Consider the following 17,104-nt stretch of genomic DNA (forward strand, 5'->3'; position numbering starts at 1 on the left):
ATCGTAATCTCATCGTGATGCTACTTGAGGAGTGCAAATGCGAGGGAAACGGGGGTGAGACAGACGGAGATGAGCTATCCGCCGCGGTTCATCCCTTTTGTATTCGGCGGCGCATCCAGGTCAGATCTGATGCCACTCAGGCATGGGGACGTGGTCACAATTCGTTTTTACCAAGCATAAGCTGTTACGTAGAGATTTAAATTTCTCTCAATGCTCTAGTTATCGACTTTTAAAATGATCGCCTTTCTATATACTCCAGATTTCGTTCAGGTCGTTTGCTGAATATTGGCCGTCTAAACTTATTTATACCTTTACTCCCTATCACAGTCCATAGATCCAAATGCAAGGTAAGATGCCTAATATTAACCACAATGTACTACCCTGTAAGAAACCAATTGAGAATAGTTCATGCTTTACCCTCAAAAGCCCGTAGATTCTCCATGAGTGGTATGATAATAAACTGGAAAACTTCATCTTGCATCTGTTCATGTTCCAGACTCAACCCTTGGGTGCCACTCCAGAACAGACACCGATCGACTACCTGTGCGTACTTTCCGCCGCTTTCCGTCTCTACAGATGGAATGTGGCGAGCAGCAGTCTTGAGCTTTGCAACTGCTTCAATTGGATCGTCATCTTCGGGTGCATGCAATGCCTCTAAGGTCTGGCAGAGAGAGAGCTCAACAAGAACCAGACCAAGAGGGAAAAGAGTCTCATTGCGGATCAACACGGCTTTGTTTTGAGTTTCACCGCAGAGGCTCGTGCAACTGTCGTTACTCATATCCCAAAGGAGGGATGGGATCATGGTTGGAGTGGTGAAGAGAATGTCACGAGCTCGCCAGAACGATTTCAACCAACTCCCATGTAATTCCAAAACACTGCATGCCAGGCTCAAGGCGAGATGGAGGCGGTCCCTCCTACTGAATTTGAAGCTGCTCTGTGCTGGCATGCCGACCAGGCTTGGTGCAGCTTGGATCAGATCTTCGAGTGACCGAGGCCTGAGGCTTGAGGCAATATTTCGCACATGGTACATAGTATGTTGATGACTACCATCTGAAAGGTAACCGATGGGGATTCTTTGCCCCCCATGACTCGACATGGTGGACAAAGCGCTACAGATGTCGATAATAGGGGTCGCCGAAGGTGAAAGCCCCGTGTCAATAGATACAACGTCATCCTGTGTCGACGGGACAGAAGTAAATCGAACTCTCTGCTTCCTCTTCCCTGAAGCGATCACATGTGGGTGCATGTTGGGAGGGCTATTAACCGTTGTTGCCTTTGGTTGAAGATTATTTGATTCGGCCTCAACTTCATGCCAGTGATTCCAGGGGCTTGAGGATCCAACCGTAGTCTGTGATGCAAAAACCATGCGAAAACAGGCATTGGAGCAGTCATCTGACGCGCCAAGGGTGTCAAGCAATGGAGTATTGAGTTGAAATTGAACGAAATGTTGGTCTCTGCAGGCACAATTCCAACATGTGCCGTGGAACATGGCATGATGCAGGCTGTACGCAGATTTTCGCACCGCTCGATGTCGTAGGAGTGAACGTTTTGATATACGTCTTTTTCTCATCACAAGGCACCTGTCCGATTGATCCATTAGGGTTCTTAAGATGGTGTTGGCAATATGGATCCGATTGGATAAGTCGTTATAAATGCTTTTCGAGAAGATGTCTCTGAATTTCTTGACTTCCCTCTCAAGGGCCGAGGATCTGTTCCAAGCCGTCTGTTGCATCACGTCAACCATTCTCACTCGTACAAACAGGACCTGTGCAACTTCAACGAACATACCTCGACGGATGTCTCTGTATCCCACTTGAGCTTTTTAGAAAGGCTATCCAACAGATCTGAGAGGTCTGCCATTGTCCTCATGAACGGAGCATAATTCCTTCCCAGCTTTTCTCGCAATCTCGAATCAAAAGCTGGACTCTTCCACAGATTACCCAATGGGTTACTCATCAAAGCGCCGATTCCATCTTCATGATCGACTACTCCGTCCAAGCATTGTTCCAGGGTGTTGAGAAAGATGGCTTGCTGTGTCCCAAGGCTCGACAAATACCCGTCGAGCTCTCGGCGATATCGCTTGGCTCGAAAGGTCTTGAGGGTCTCAAGTCCTTGGACGTGGTTGTCGAGCTGATTGATGAGAAAAGGAAGTATGGCCAATGCAAAGCCAATTGCCTCCATGCTGCTATACTGAGTGAAAGTGAGGTCTTCAGTGTCAGCACCTCCAGCGCCTCTCGACCCCGCAGCACCTCGTAGTCGACACGTGACATCCGGGAATGCACCCCTCTAGTTCGTAAGATAGCTTCTACTCTGGTGAATGGGTATTCTGGGCTTTCCAACATCGGATATCTCAGGCACCTCTGGCCGAATCGGTTCTGACCACATGGCAAACCCAATCTCATCATCGACCATCGCCTGTCTGAAAGAGCTCAAGCAACTGGTTCTGTCGGGACATCTAGCTCAGTACGAGTCAGACGTCTCACAGGTACTGTGGCAAGACGAACTAGGGAGGTTACAGGTGTGGGCTGCTAATATCGGTGCGCACCAAACGGGGCAGTCGTCGCTTGACCATCGACTGCGTGACGCATCACATATCAAGGAGCAGACAGTCCGGTTGCTGAAGCGACTGCGAAGGATATATGAGGACCTACAAGATGTCCTGCATGGCCCAATTGAAGATGACAGCCTATCAGACACCGACGACGATGGAGATCAAACAGAAGTACAGCAGCTATATCATGCCCTGCATGATACGATCAATAGCCTGTTCCAGCTGTCGATGGCGATTCAGAGGCCGGCACACCATGATCGATTGTTGGGAACCCGGAGATCAGATGTGGTCCACTTCGAATGCTTTGACCAACAGCATGTCTCGAACAAATTTCCCCAGGCAGAGGATACCATTGCAAAGCGCCTTGGACTTGCTATAACGCAACGAAGGGCCGTACTTCAGTATCGCGAGCGACATCACCTAAAGTTGGGCCGGGGCTTGAACCATGCTTTGGGTGACCATCCAGATACAGTATCAACCAAACTGTCTGAAACTGTGGCAACCGAGTTTATCGAGACCAGCCATATCAATCATAGTCTAGATTCGCAGTCGATTGTCTCACAGACTTCATATGCCGAGACACTCATGAACGGCAGTGGAGGAATGGTGGTTCCACCGCCACCTGCAGAGTCGGCCGATGGAAATCCTTTTGAATGTCCGTATTGCTTTGTGATCCTGACTATTCCAAATCGGAGTGCATGGGCTCGCCATATATTCAAGGACCTCATGCCATATATTTGCCTCTTCCCAGATTGTCAAAGTCCCCATCGGCTCTATGATAGCCGTCGGGAATGGGACTTCCATATACAGAGTGAGCACTCAACTCCAGGCGATGACGGGCATTTATTTTGTCCCCTCTGCCATGCCCATCTCGAGTCTACAAAGTTGTTTGAAAAACATGTGGGTCGACATTTGGAGGAATTGGCGCTGTTTGCTTTGCCGCAACTAGCGAGAGATGAGGATGATAATTCGTCGATGTCGGTATCTGGACCGCTAAATAAAAGGGCAGATGCTCAGCCTGGATATTTTTACGACACACTTAGTGATATACACTCGTCCTTCGATGGAAGTGAGCATGCACCCGATGATGGACGAGTTTTTCGTGACCAAGATGGATTTTCAGTGGATGAAATGAGCATTTCAATCGGGCCCGGCGAGTTAGATACGGCCAGCACCAGGAGCCAGGGCTCTTCCGAGGAGGTTAGTGCTGATCAGACGGAATTGCAGTCCTCAAGTCCAAAACCAGTGGACACTGAAAAGGACCAAGCTATTGCAAGGTTGGAAAGATTGATCCTGGAGGAAAGAACTGAAAGAGAAACCCGAGAAGCCCGAGAAGCACAGAGACATGCTGCGCTAGAGGCAGAGGTAGGTGCAGCAGCAGCAGCAGCAGCAGCAGCAGCAGCAGGACCAAGGGCAGAATCGGATCATGTGGAAGCAACAGAAGCAGCGGCAGAAGCATCACCCACTCATACAAGCAAGAAAAAACCAATCCGGTTCAAAGATGCCATTGGGCGGAAGTTTAGTTTTCCTTTTGCCCTATGTTGTACTTGGCAGGTGAGAATCAACTCAATTATTATCTTTTCGGGCAGTATCTAACTGAGTATCAAGGGCATGGAAGAACTTATACGACAGGCTTTTCTCCATATCGAGGTAATCGGGCCTCATATCGCCGAAGGACATTATGACTTAATAGGTCCTAATGGAGATATAATCCTTCCCCACGATTGGGAGCGTGTTATTGAACCCGACTGGCTTATCACGATGCACATGTGGCCTATTCCAGAAAAGAAAATATCTCCAGACCTTGACCCATCCTCAAATCCCCCTCCGCCCCCAATTCCATCTCCGCGCCCCCCAAATTTACCTTTTCCTGGTGACAGCTCGTACGTCCCCAAAATAGATGAAGAACCGTCTATGGATTCCCCGAAGGACAAAAGACGGCGTGGCCCTGAGCCTGGGTCATTCGCTATGTGGATGGTCGGGGGTAACCGCCTGAAACTCAACAGAGCTCTGAAGAATAGAAAAGGGAATGAGGAGACGGGGGAACTTAGAGAACTGGCAACGGATACCGGGGAGGATGTCGATAAGACTATCGACGAAAGGAGCGAACAGAAACCCGCAGATGAAAGCTCGCCTGTTGTTGATGCAGCTGGAACACCATTTACCACTTCTTCTGAACACAATAAAGCACCTGCCCCTGACCCTGGGGGATTCGCTCAGTGGATGGCCAGAGGCAACCGCTCAAAGTTCAACAGAGCTCCGGGGACAGCAAACGAGGATAACGAGACCGCAAGTAGAACAGCTGGCAATGAATAACCGGGAGGCTACCAGGGAAAGCGTCAAAGCAGCGCTGCTACAGCTGATGCAGCTCTTCCGGTGAGCCCTGGAGGCTTTGCACTATATACACAGGAGAGATGATCCTGCTTGGGAGCTCATTCCATCCCTCTGAACATGATCTCATGTGATGCATACTGTTTCTCTACCCCGTACGTCTCATGGTCAACGTACACTCCTACCTACTCAATGATGATACCATCCCCACCATCCCATTATACCCCCGTGAATAGAAAAAAATTAACCCCTCCTACAAACCATCCGCCCCAGATATAGACAAACAACAACAGAATCCGCAACAACGCACGACGCCAACCTAACCTAACCTAACCTACTACCGATAGCCCTGATACTACAAACACACCCATTTCATCATCGGGTTCTGAGTTTTGTAAGGTGGTTGGTCATCTGTTACACTTGATAAAGTCTAGATAGATGTCTTCCGGACCCCTTAAGCAAACAGTATTAGGTACGATGTCAATACCGATACTCTAAGAAATTAAGTTCATGGTGAGGTCGGTAGTTGCCTCGGTTGCCTTACGGGCCTGGGGCCGGGGCGTATCTCTTATCTAGTATCCAAGTACCTCCTCCGTACTCCGTACTCCTACTCTAGATAGATATGCTAGGTGAAAAGCGGGGAAGCAACAAATGAGGCGGTGCTAGTCTACTTAGTTCCAGAGTAAGAAATAGGAAAGTGAAGCCGCCGTCGGAATCCGGAGTCGGGGACTAATTAATCATTCTAGATAGCTAGGTAGATAGTCTAGGTACGGGTACGGAGTAAGGAAGGTAGAATCCATCTCGATAGGACTAGGGTGCCGTGGTGGGTGTAAGATCGACAAAGTATCCCCGACGGGCGGGCGGGTATATAATGATGGGGAGATTTTCCCCGGTGATGACGGGATGGATGGATGGGATGATAAGGACAGCCGAGCCAGCGGGTGGTCCGTCCGGACGGAGGCGGAGGGAGATTTTCCTGTCCGATAACGAGTCACCGATATTGCTAAGATCCTGACAGGACAGGACAGGACAAGACAGGTTACCTGTCTGGGAAATTCTGCGGTGGTACTAGGATTTTATTGACTGTAAATGGATGACAGGTTGGTGGGATCAGAACTACCTATGCTACTGTAGGGTTTCGTCGGACGGTCAGGCCCTTATCGTCCGGTTGCATCCAGACTTGGGCAACCAAGGCCAGGAAGGAAAGGAAGAAGTAACGTAGATTCAGGGAGTAATAGATAACACGAATTACTAAACACATGTAACCTTTTACAGGTCCTTTTCTTTTGGGTCATTCGAGGGACTTCGAGGGGTTTTGGTGCAGAGATCTCCCCCATCTCATATCGGAGCAAGCAGGGAGCAAGGAGGGAAACAGGGTAGAGGAAGAGAAGTAGATCGATCGAGATATATTAGGTAGTTAATCCGATATACAGCCAGCCAATGACAAGACTCGTAAAGGGTATCAAAGAGACCGGGGAAGATCAGAGAACTCGGCATCGCGGCGGCGCGTTGTTTACGTCGGCGCTGCCCGACTCACGCATGCGCGTCCAAGTCCTAACAACCCCCCCCTCGAGGGTTAGACGCTCTTGGGCGATTTCGTCGGGGACACCGCCGGTTGCTCCACTACGTCGGACAGCCGCATCCGCTTGGCCAGAGGCTCGCCCGGGCTGTCATAGCTTGCTGGGTTGGTCGACGTGGTCTGGTCGGCCAACTGCCGCTCCAGTTCAGATATCCGCCGCTTCAGATCATCTTCGCGGCGTTGGGCCTCCTCCAGAGAGCGCCGGAGCCGTACTTCCGAGTCCCGGACGATCATCTCCGACCGGCGTGCAGTCGCGCCGCTCTGCTCGAGTTCTGTCACACGGCCCCGGAAGAGTTCATTGATGAACTCCAGTTCGCTCACGCGGGTCTTCAGCGAGGTATTGGCGGCGAGCAATCCATCGTAGGTCTGTGGTGACTCGAGATGGCGATCGACAGCCGCAGACGTCGCGGTGGGCGACGGCTGGCGCGCCTGCACCGAGGGCAGCGAACTCGGCGCGTTTAAGCCATGGTCCCCGATTGTGACACTATCGAACATGTGCTGGGGCGCGATGTTGGCATTGTGTTGCGGCTGGGGGTGTGGTTGTTGTAATGAATTGATACCAGGCGTCTCCGTTCGGGAGACGGGCGAGTTGGATCGGTCGGAATGGCCCGGTGACGTCTTGCGCGACGCGCGACGATATCCATGCGATCCTAGAGGCGGCGTACCGGCTTCGGATCTCGAGGTCGACATGCCATTTGTATCGATAGTACCACCGGACTGATAAGGTAGGAACCGAGCGTCAGCGACCGTTATCTCAGGTATGCCAGTGATAGGAGGGCGGGAAAAATTTTCTGGACGACTCACCTTACGCTTGGGGCCCTGACCGGCAGTCTTGACCCGGTTGCGACTCTTGATAACATCGGTCTTTAAGCTTATCGGACGGGGCCTCCCATGCAGTTTGAGGAACAAGCCACAGGCATTGCAAAGGACCGAACCGAGTTCGTCCCTGCGCCAGAGAGGTGTAGTGGAGGTGCCGCAATTCTGGCACACAGGCTGTAATTGAGGACGTTTATGATCAGCCAAAGTTGTCGCCATGGTTTTTGGAGAAGTAGGATCACACGGAGGAGGGGGGAGGTAGAGACAGAAGATGGGGAAACGGGCTGATAGTGGATGGAGGAGGAAGAGCGCTGGTTGATAAGATCGGGAGAGATTTGATGGGCTGGCGCGATAAGGAGCAGGTGGTGTGGCGCCAAGACCCCAGCGGCTGCTGATAACAGCAGATTGGCACAGAAAAAGAAATTGAGCCATTTAGGCGTCGCAGCAGACTCGGGGGAAAAGCAACCAAGGCCGGCGTCTTCCAATGGATAATCATCATCGCTTGCGGGCGATAAACTTAGCTTCAGCACTTACCGGATTATTGCCTTGTCCACCAGTGGTGGCGGCCGGAGAAGATGTCGCGTATGTCATATTGGCCATACTGGGCTGCGCATTGCTACTCGAGGCTCTGCACACGTAAGAATGTCAGCAAATCTAGATAAGGGCGCGTTCGACCTGCGGCGTTGGGTAATGTTGTCGGGAGACGATTGTGAACGGCGCATGATCTTCCCGGAACTTCCCCCATCTATTATCCGGCCTCGTTGACAATCGCACGAGGGATTTCGCCAGGTTCACGTACCGCAGATTGGAAGTGGGCGCAGATGCGACCGATGCCAGAGCAGAGAGACCCGGCAGAGAAGGACCCAACGAGCTAGGAAAGGCACTGCTGTTGCTGCTGCTGCTCGGGCTGTGGTTGTATTTATCTAGAGACGTCGATTCAGGAAGCGTTCCGGAATACGATGATGCGGATGACAATCCTGCAGCAGCGTCCGTGGTCGACTGACGCGATCCCGACTGACTGTCAATTGACGAGGTATGTTTGTAGTTCGAGTCTTGAGACTGGGAGTTCGACGGCGACGGCGGACGAAGGGCTGGGTCGATGGGCGACGCCCGGAAGAGGAGTGAAGCCACCGTGGAGGTTGTCGGGTGGAACTAACTAAAAATTCGGCCCCAGATGACCGAATTGGAGAGGATTCGAGGGGAAGCGGTCGTTCCGGGAGTTGTATACGACGGGTTGGGAGGAAAGGCTTGTGCCGTTTGGGAGGACCAGCCACGTAAAAAGGGAGGAATGATATGGAATGCCGTGTCAATATTGCCCACCAGTTGAAATCAGACGATCATTAAACTTTTGGAGCCAAAGGATTTCTTTGTTTTGATGTTTGCTTTTGGCCGGCCAAATGGACGCCAGAGATCAAGCCCCAGGAGTAAAAGATCTCACCACAAGGCTGATCCGGAGACAAGTGGCAGGGAATCGATCCAACGAGCGACAGCTGAAAGGAGCGACAGGAAGAGAAAACACGAGCACCGAACGGATTGATTGGATATAGACCATGCGAGGATGATGGCCGGAGGAGCGAGTCGAGGCAGAGGTGGAGGAGGGGACAGGAAGCTGGACGGGAGGGAGAAGGAAGATCGAGGGTTGATTATCGGGGCTGCTATCGCGTCGGAGGCTATCGATTATTTATCGAAATCGCTCTGCGGAACGGCCGCTTGGCTGGGCCCAGTTCTTTCCCCTGCGCAAAGAATTCTCCTTATCAGCCCGCCGTTTTCTGGATTGGATCGAGGCAGTAGTTGCTATGCGATGCCCGCCGCTCCAAGGTTTATGCGTCGCTCTATCTAATAGTATGCGCGGGACAGGCCCGGAATGAATCTTCGCAATGTTGTTGTCGCGCCCCTGCATGCCCCTTTCTCGCCAGCAGCTCCAGCCTAGCTTTTAGTCGTTGCCCCGTGTGTTCCAGTCACAGCAGCGGTTGGATCGTTGACCCTCACCCGGCTGAGGTTGAATTGGCCGCGTTGATAGAAGCAGGGCTGCGGGTGTCAGGATGCTTGCAGTCTAGCTGATTGGCGCGCAATCCCTGGCTGTGAACTCCTCCATTCTGGAGCTGTGGGATTATGGGGGTCCTTCAAATTATACATCGTGCTACTGCATCCTATCCACTCGATCGGTCATGTCTTAGATCGCAGCACAATCCTATTGAAGGACGGACGCGATGGCCGCATCTCGCGTGGGAAAGACTGAGAACGACTGTCTGTCCCTGCACGGGTCCATGGCGGATTGACAGGACGACAAGGATTTTATAAGCCTTTGAAATTGTTCGAATTGAACCCAGTAGGGTTGTTACTATTTGTAGAAACACACAGCGAAGTGAAGCTGAAGAACGACGGGCCTCGACTCGGGTAGTTATACCTTGGAACATCTCCCGGTCTGGATCACGCCGGGAGATCCTTTGGCAGCAACATCCTCAGTATCTGCCTTCCTCCCCAGAAACCCGACTGCTTCCCCAGAGTCCCTTTAAGCACCAACATTCAGGGGCTTGTGAAGCTAGAGTGGAGCCGTGCACGATACGCAGATATGGCGGTGCGGTATGGTATGGTACGCGGGATGTGGCTGATCCTGGACCCTGGCCGAGCTGACCGCCATGAGCCTGACTAAGCGATAGAAACGGCGGTACGGTGACAGTACGAGCCCGTCCAGGCTAATGCTGGCCGTTCTGCAAGATGACAGCGGCGCTGCTTCGACCGGCACCTCAACTCTGGCAACCTGGAATCTCCCTCCCTCATTCTCCTCCCACTCCGTCGGGGACCACGCCTTTTTTTACCGTCTGTTTGCGCTGTGATGCAGTAATGGCTTAAGTCTTGCCTTGTCATTGTCATCCTGCCCTTTCTCCGTTCATTCATACTCCCTTAATTCTCGCCTCCCTACATATGATCCGAAGAGTTGCCTCCGATTATTGCTGTCCCAGTATCTATAGATTCCCCATTCACCATGCCTAAAAGTAATCGACCAGCGACCTCGGGCTATGCCCGCTTGGCTCAGGAGGAGGAAGATCGCGCACAGGAATACGATTATTCCGACGATGATGACCTACACGACCCCAGCACCATCTCCCAGTCCGCCCCCCGATATGCCCCCATTTCCTCCCGAGCCCAGATGCAGGCCGCCGGCCTGTCTTCGCCACCCGAACACCGACGACGACTGAGTGGACACTATCGCCGAGGACGGAGGAACTCTGGGGTAGATATCAAGGCCATCAATGCCCGCCTGGAGCGGTGGGCGGAGGAAATCGCCTCCAAGTTCAAGATCAACCGCGTCAAGGGCAAGACCTTCGAGGAGGAGAAATTGGAGATCTACCACTCTGTCTTTCAAGCCCCCGATGGTGTTCGGCCCATCTCGGCGGAGGCTCTCGAGTCTGAGGAGATTGAGGGGGCTGCGCGGAGGGCCCGCGACGAGTTCGAGGAAGTCGTGGAGAGTGTCCGGGTCGCCATTGAGATGGGAGTTCATCCCCGGATGATCTCCCAAGGTAGCTCTGGTAGTTACTTCGCGCGCAATACCGAGGGTAAAGTGGTTGGAGTGTTCAAGCCCAAGGACGAGGAACCCTACGCGTCCCGCAACCCCAAGTGGACTAAATGGATCCATCGCAACCTGTTCCCCTGCTTCTTCGGACGGGCGTGTTTGATTCCCAACTTGTCCTACGTCTCGGAAGCAGCCGCATATGTTCTCGACTCGCGCCTACGCACGGATCTCGTTCCCTACACCGACATTGTCTGGCTGTCCTCGAAATCATTCTTCTACGATTTCTGGGACCGCAGGAAAGCTTGGATGGGCAAGAGGCCGCTTCCGCCCAAGGCGGGTAGCTTCCAGGTCTTCCTGAAGGGCTACAAGGATGCGAACCTGTTCCTGCGCGACCATCCTTGGCCAGACCAGACCAATTCTGGGTTCCGAGCTGAGGATGCCCCGAAGCGCAAGAAGCGGCCGTGGAGCGAAGCCTGTCGTCCCTCGGGCGTCCATTCGGATGACGAAGACGAAGAAGAATATGAGAATGGCCAAGCGCGCACGCCATCGCCCCGCGAGGAGAGCCGAGAGCGGCGGTTCTATTGGACGGAGGCCTTGAAACAGTCGTTCAGAGAAGAACTGGAAAAGCTTGTAATCCTCGACTACATCATGCGGAATACGGACCGTGGTTTGGATAATTGGATGATCAAGATTGATTGGAAGACGGAGGAAGTGTCCATCGTGGCGGAGCCCCCCAAGCCCAACGGGCTGCAACCGCAGGAAGAAGACGACGATATGCCTCCTGCTCGCCCCGTTTCGGTCAACTCGGATGGCACGCCTACAGCCCCCCATCCTTATCGACGACGAGAGGCGATGGTGGCCGTCAGTCGCACCGGAACCCCACTGAATTCAACCGAGCCCCAGGCGACTATTCAGATTGGCGCGATTGACAATAGTTTATCGTGGCCATGGAAGCACCCTGATGCTGTAAGTTTGACGCTGAGTAGATGTCTTGAATTCTGCTAATAGATCATTAGTGGCGAAGCTTCCCCTTTGGTTGGCTGTTCCTCCCTGTCTCTTTAATCGGCCAGCCGTTTTCGCAGAAAACTCGCGACCATTTCCTGCCACTCCTGACGTCAACGGCCTGGTGGAGCGGAACTCAAATGGCGCTCCGGCGGGTCTTCTCCCAGGATTCCGACTTCAAGGAGAGCATGTTTGCCCGGCAGATTGCGGTGATGAAGGGGCAGGCCTGGAACGTAGTCGAGACGCTGAAGCACCCCGACCATGGCCCGCTCGAACTGACGCGACGGACGCGCGTGTGCGTTTGGGACGACCTGGTGGATGTTCCGGTCGCGATCCCTCTCCGCGGGCCGTCGACGGATGCGCAGAAACGAAAGGTCAAGAGCTACGAACATTACGATAAGCATGGCCGTTACGACCCAGACAACGAGGAGATGGACATTGGCGCTGCCATGTCATTGGGCACTGGCCCCGATGTTGATCTGCTGGGGCTGGGATCTTCCCCGAACGAGCTGCCCAACCCGAATCGATTCGAGCTTTCACGCGGCCGCGGATCCACGTCGGGACACGCGCGGGCTCAGTCCGGCAGCCCGGCGACCATGGGCGACTACCGATTTGGCCGCGACAGCATTGACGAGATGAGCCACGGACGAGGCATGGACCGAAGCTGGGCGACGCTTCCGCCCCGCCCGAGCCGGCATCAGAAGCACAGCTCGGTGTCGAGCTCGCGTGGACAAGCGCATCTGATCTTCAGCAGTGACGACCTGGAAGGCGATCTCGGATACGCGGCGGCAGAGGGGATGGAAGGCAACCAGCGCAAGGTCATTGTCGAGCGACTCGAAGCCGTGAAGAGCAAGAACCCGGTGTTTACCTGGTGTTAACCCGGGTTTTGGAGGCGATGTCTTGGGAGACCTGCCCGTCTCGGTTTCTTTCCATTCTTTTTTATTTAGCGTGTATCATGATAACCTGGCATGAGGAGTTCTTTTGCAGGGTGGTCCTTGTTGGAAAATCTTGATGGTTTAGTCATAAAATGGAAGTTGATCTTCAAGGGATCTGGCGGATGCCTCTATACATAATACAGTATATAGTTTCTCATTAGAATAATACACGGAGTGAATATCTCTTATAGACGATGCAGGATACCCCGTAGGAGAATCCGGTGGAGATCCTGTTCGACCGACCGGAGGCCCGCAATCTTATCTATGGCCCGCTTGGCATCGCCGGGCCTCGTCACAGTCGAGACAACTCTCCCTCCGCCATCCCTCACTCGTCCATCACTTGTTCCTTGTCGCCGGGTCCTCCGATCGCTCTGATCGTTCCATCCCGGAAGTGCCATGGAAGGGATCTGAAGCCCCGCAACTCTCACATCACGCTCGCCCCTGCGCCACCGGACGCCCGCCCTCCGACTCGTTGTATGCTCAGCCTTCTCTCATTCCATCCACCCGCCCGCCCGACCTCCACGACCGTCCGACTGATGTCCCTCCTCTTCCCCCGCCATCGCCTCATTCGACCTTGACCTTGGCCTATTGGACTCTGTGGGTTCTACAACGTACCGTCACCCCCCGTGTCTCGGGCTCCTGCATCGTCCATCGAATCATGGCCTCCCACGCCGCCATGCTCCTGGACCCGCGGGCCTACAAGAAACGCCTCCAACAGAAGGACTTGAACACTGGTACTACTTCCCCGGACCCCACCCCGGATAATTCGAGATGCTCTTTTTTCCCCGCCTCCCTGCGTTGTCCCTCCCCTCCTGATGACCCCACCGGATCCGACCCGGAGGACTCACGTTGTGCAGGAACCGCGGTACAGGAACCGTCCACGCCCCAGCGCGGCGCGGCTGCGTCGGGGCCCGGGAGGAGTCTGCTGAGCCCGCGTCGCGAGCAGAGGGGCGGTCTGAAGTCGCCGTCGAGATCGCTGTCCCGGTCTACGAGGTCGTCGACGGCGAGGGATACGGCGAGTGAGTCGCCACGGCAGGAGACGAGTGCGGAGCCTGTGGTGGAGGTGGAGTTTGCTAGTGCGAGGGTGGATGAGGGGCAAAGGAGTGATGGGAAGCGGGGCTCGGAGCAGATGGATGATGCGCGCCATCGGAGCTTGATTGAAAGTATGTATGGGGTGAAAGAGCGCATGCATCAACCGTATAAGAGGATGAAGGTGGAGGATGAGGCGCAACGGTCTAAGGCGAGGAGGTTTCCCGTCGCGGGAAGTACCGGGCTGGGGGACTGGGTGAAGGAATCGCGTTCTCAGTCGGGTTCACCCGCCGTGGTGCCGGATGTTGTCGATCTGACTACTGGTAGGATGATGGAAATGCGCGTGGGATGATTTTGCTGACGTTACGCAGATGTTTCGGCGGCAGCTACTGATGACGATGATGTGCAGGTCACCGGGTCGAATAACCTCAGTTTGCAGAGGGTGTGTTACGGGAAGATTGAGAATGCTACGATCCAGGCGCAATTGGTTCCCAAGCCTTCGTCGCAGACCATCTTTGGTGATCCTACGCATGACTGGCCTTCGATCAAACTCGGGGTGCATCGAGAGGCAGGGCACAATAACCGAATCGAGGTTTCGGATCCCTACGGGAAGATCTTTGGACTTGTCGATGCGAAGACGGCGTCGGTGATTGTTCCGCTGCTCGACTCGCCGGCTTTGAAGGTTAACATTACGGCTCGGTTGGATGTTCGAAGAAGGAAAGAAGACGAGTGGCCGTGGGCACCGTGCTCCAATGTTTATCGAGCGTCCGTCAATCTGTATGGCCTGAGAAAGGATGCGGTGGCGGTGGGAAAGCATCTCGGTCAACATAATGTCTGGCTGGGAACGCCATTCTCGGTGGAGCAGGGCGTGCCCGTGTGCAACCCGCACGCTGACAGGCGCCGGGCCCCAGCAGCTTTGGCGCCGCCGGGGACAAGGAATAGGGTGGGAGTCAACTATGAAGTGCGAACCGCCGAAGAAGTGAACGACGCGGTGATGAAGATGTTCGATCAGCTTCAGAGCGCTGACAACCTGCCCGAGATGGATCCCCCGCCGTCTCTGGTTACGCCATTGCTGCGCCATCAGAAGCAGGCGCTGTGGTTCATGACGGAGAAGGAGAAGCCGCGCAAGTTTGGGCCCAAGGAGGCGGACAACAACTCGCTCTGGCGGGTGGATTGTCGTCCGAATGGCAAGGTCCGGTACCGCGAGATCATCAGTGGGACGGTGCTCGACGAAGAGCCCCCGCAGAGCTTGGGGGGACTGTTGGCAGACATGATGGGCCTGGGAAAGACGCTGAGCATTCTGTCGCTGGTTCTGTCGTCGCTGGAGGAGGCGAGCCGGTGGGCAGATCTGATCCCGGATCCTGACCTGGTCCGCAACCTGCCGGGCATCCGCAATACCAAGACGACGCTGTTGGTGGCGCCCCTCAGCGCGGTCAACAACTGGGTGAACCAGATCAAGGAGCATCTCCAGGATGATGCGCTCTCGTACTACGTGTTTCATGGGTCGTCGCGGACTAATGATGTGGATGAGCTGTCCAAGTACGATCTCGTGATCACCACCTACAGCATTGTCCTCAGCGAACTGTCTGGGCGGGGAGCCAAGCGCGGCGTCAGCCCGTTGACCAAGATGAACATGTTCCGCATCGTCCTCGATGAAGCGCACACGATCCGCGAACAGAGTGCGGCGCAAACGCAGGCCATCTTCAAACTCAATTCCCAGCGGCGATGGTCCGTGACGGGTACACCCATCCAGAATCGCCTCGAAGATCTGCTCTCGGTCACCAAGTTCCTCGGGCTCTTTCCGTACGACGATCGCGGACGGTTCGGGATTCATATCCTCAGTCGCTTCAAGACCGGCGATGCAACCGTGCTGGCCAGCTTGCGGGTGCTGGTGGACTCGTTCACGCTCCGCCGAGTCAAAGACAAGATCGATCTGCCCGCGCGGCACGATAAGATCATCACGCTCACCTTCACGGAGAAGGAGCAGCAACTCCACGAATTCTTCCGGAAGGAGTCCAACGTGATGATGCGGGTGATTGCGGGCGAGGAGCAGTCAAAGATGAAGGGCCGGATGTACCATCACATCCTAAAGGCGATGATGATCCTCCGGCAGATCAGCGCGCACGGCAAGGAGCTGCTCGAGCCCGACGACCGCAAGCGCATCAAGGGCATGAGCGTGCATGACGCCATTGACCTCGAAGAGGGCGCCGGCGCCGCGGCCGGGGCCACGGACAAGAAAGCGTACGAGATGTTCACCCTGATGCAGGAGTCGTCGGCTGATACCTGCGCTGTGTGCGGGAAACGCCTGGAGGAGCCCAGTTCCGACAACGGACCGACAGATCGACGAACCGCCATGGCCATTGTGCTGCCGTGCTTTGACGTGCAATGTCCGGACTGTTTCGCGGGCTGGAAACACGCCTTTGACCACCCGGGCCCGGCCCACGACATCAAATGCCAGGTCTGCGACGGCTGGATCCCGGCATCGTACTCGACCATCACCGTGGGCGGGCTCCAAGACTACGTGGTGGACCAGGCGCAGGCCAAGCAGAGCCGACGGCACGGCAAAACGCTGGGAGAATACGAAGGGCCACACACGAAGACCAAGGCGCTGGTGGCGCAACTACTAGAAAGCGCGGAGGAGAGCCAGGGACAGGAGCGGCCGATCAAGAGCGTGGTGTTTTCCGCTTGGACGTCCCATCTGGACCTGATCGAGATTGCCCTGCGCGACAACGGGATCACTGGGTTCACGCGTCTGGACGGGACAATGACACTGGCGGCACGACACAAGGCACTGGAAGAGTTCCATCACAACGACGAGATCACGGTACTCCTAGCGACGATCGGAGCAGGTGGAGTGGGCCTGAACCTGACTTCGGCATCCAAAGTGTACATCATGGAGCCGCAGTACAACCCAGCAGCAGTAGCACAAGCCGTGGACCGAGTGCATCGAATCGGACAGCAGCGCGAGGTGACGACGGTCCAATTTCTAATGAAGGGGAGCATCGAAGAGAAGATATTCGAGTTGGCGAAGAAGAAACAACAATTGGCGGATCTGAGCCTGAACCGGGGCAAGTTGGATAAGAAGGAGGTTCAAGAGCAACGGATGCGGGAGTACCGGGGATTATTTAAGTGAGTGGTGATGCGGTGGTGATCTGGTTGATACCCTGGCGTTGATGCATTGATTTCCTGGTGCATTTCTTTTCATTTTGCTGCTCTCTGGCTACTCATTTGATACACGATAGACCAGTGATAATAGAGACGCAAGTCATTTCTCCATCCCATCCCCTCCCCCTCCCCCTCCCCCTCCTCCTCTCCAACCCCGAAAGAAAAGAATCAATAAACCCCCC

At 54.5% G+C, this 17,104-nt stretch overlaps 4 protein-coding genes across 4 annotated transcripts; 2 read left to right on the top strand and 2 right to left on the bottom strand.

Annotated features, from left to right (window-relative positions):
* Positions 1 to 221: 221 nt before the first annotated feature.
* Positions 222 to 2,201, bottom strand: BO80DRAFT_416959 (uncharacterized protein). The gene is made up of 2 exons (XM_025718201.1): positions 1,789 to 2,201; positions 222 to 1,723 (listed from the first exon to the last, which is right to left on the bottom strand). Exons 1-2 carry the CDS (start codon positions 2,179 to 2,181, stop codon positions 407 to 409), a joined length of 1,710 nt encoding a protein of 569 aa, XP_025570738.1. The 5' UTR covers positions 2,182 to 2,201; the 3' UTR covers positions 222 to 406.
* A 134-nt stretch (positions 2,202 to 2,335) lies between these two features.
* BO80DRAFT_391970 (uncharacterized protein) lies at positions 2,336 to 5,102 on the top strand. Its single transcript, XM_025717199.1, has 2 exons — positions 2,336 to 4,105; positions 4,160 to 5,102. Exons 1-2 carry the CDS (start codon positions 2,384 to 2,386, stop codon positions 4,865 to 4,867), a joined length of 2,430 nt encoding a protein of 809 aa, XP_025570739.1. The 5' UTR covers positions 2,336 to 2,383; the 3' UTR covers positions 4,868 to 5,102.
* Positions 5,103 to 6,458: 1,356 nt separating this feature from the next.
* BO80DRAFT_449352 (putative GATA transcription factor (AreB)) lies at positions 6,459 to 7,496 on the bottom strand (the record flags this gene model as incomplete). Its single annotated transcript, XM_025721739.1, has 2 exons — positions 6,459 to 7,178; positions 7,266 to 7,496. The coding sequence occupies 2 exons, from the start codon at positions 7,494 to 7,496 to the stop codon at positions 6,459 to 6,461; spliced, it is 951 nt and encodes a 316-aa protein (XP_025570740.1).
* Positions 7,497 to 10,263: 2,767 nt separating this feature from the next.
* BO80DRAFT_459041 (uncharacterized protein) lies at positions 10,264 to 16,890 on the top strand (the record flags this gene model as incomplete). The annotated part of the gene is made up of 4 exons (XM_025722325.1): positions 10,264 to 11,757; positions 11,808 to 12,653; positions 13,447 to 14,080; positions 14,129 to 16,890. 4 exons carry the CDS (start codon positions 10,264 to 10,266, stop codon positions 16,888 to 16,890), a joined length of 5,736 nt encoding a protein of 1,911 aa, XP_025570741.1.
* Between the last annotated feature and the right edge of the window lie 214 nt (positions 16,891 to 17,104).

This window comes from Aspergillus ibericus (assembly GCF_003184845.1).
Source record: "Aspergillus ibericus CBS 121593 unplaced genomic scaffold BO80scaffold_58, whole genome shotgun sequence".
Lineage (NCBI taxonomy): Eukaryota > Fungi > Ascomycota > Eurotiomycetes > Eurotiales > Aspergillaceae > Aspergillus > Aspergillus ibericus.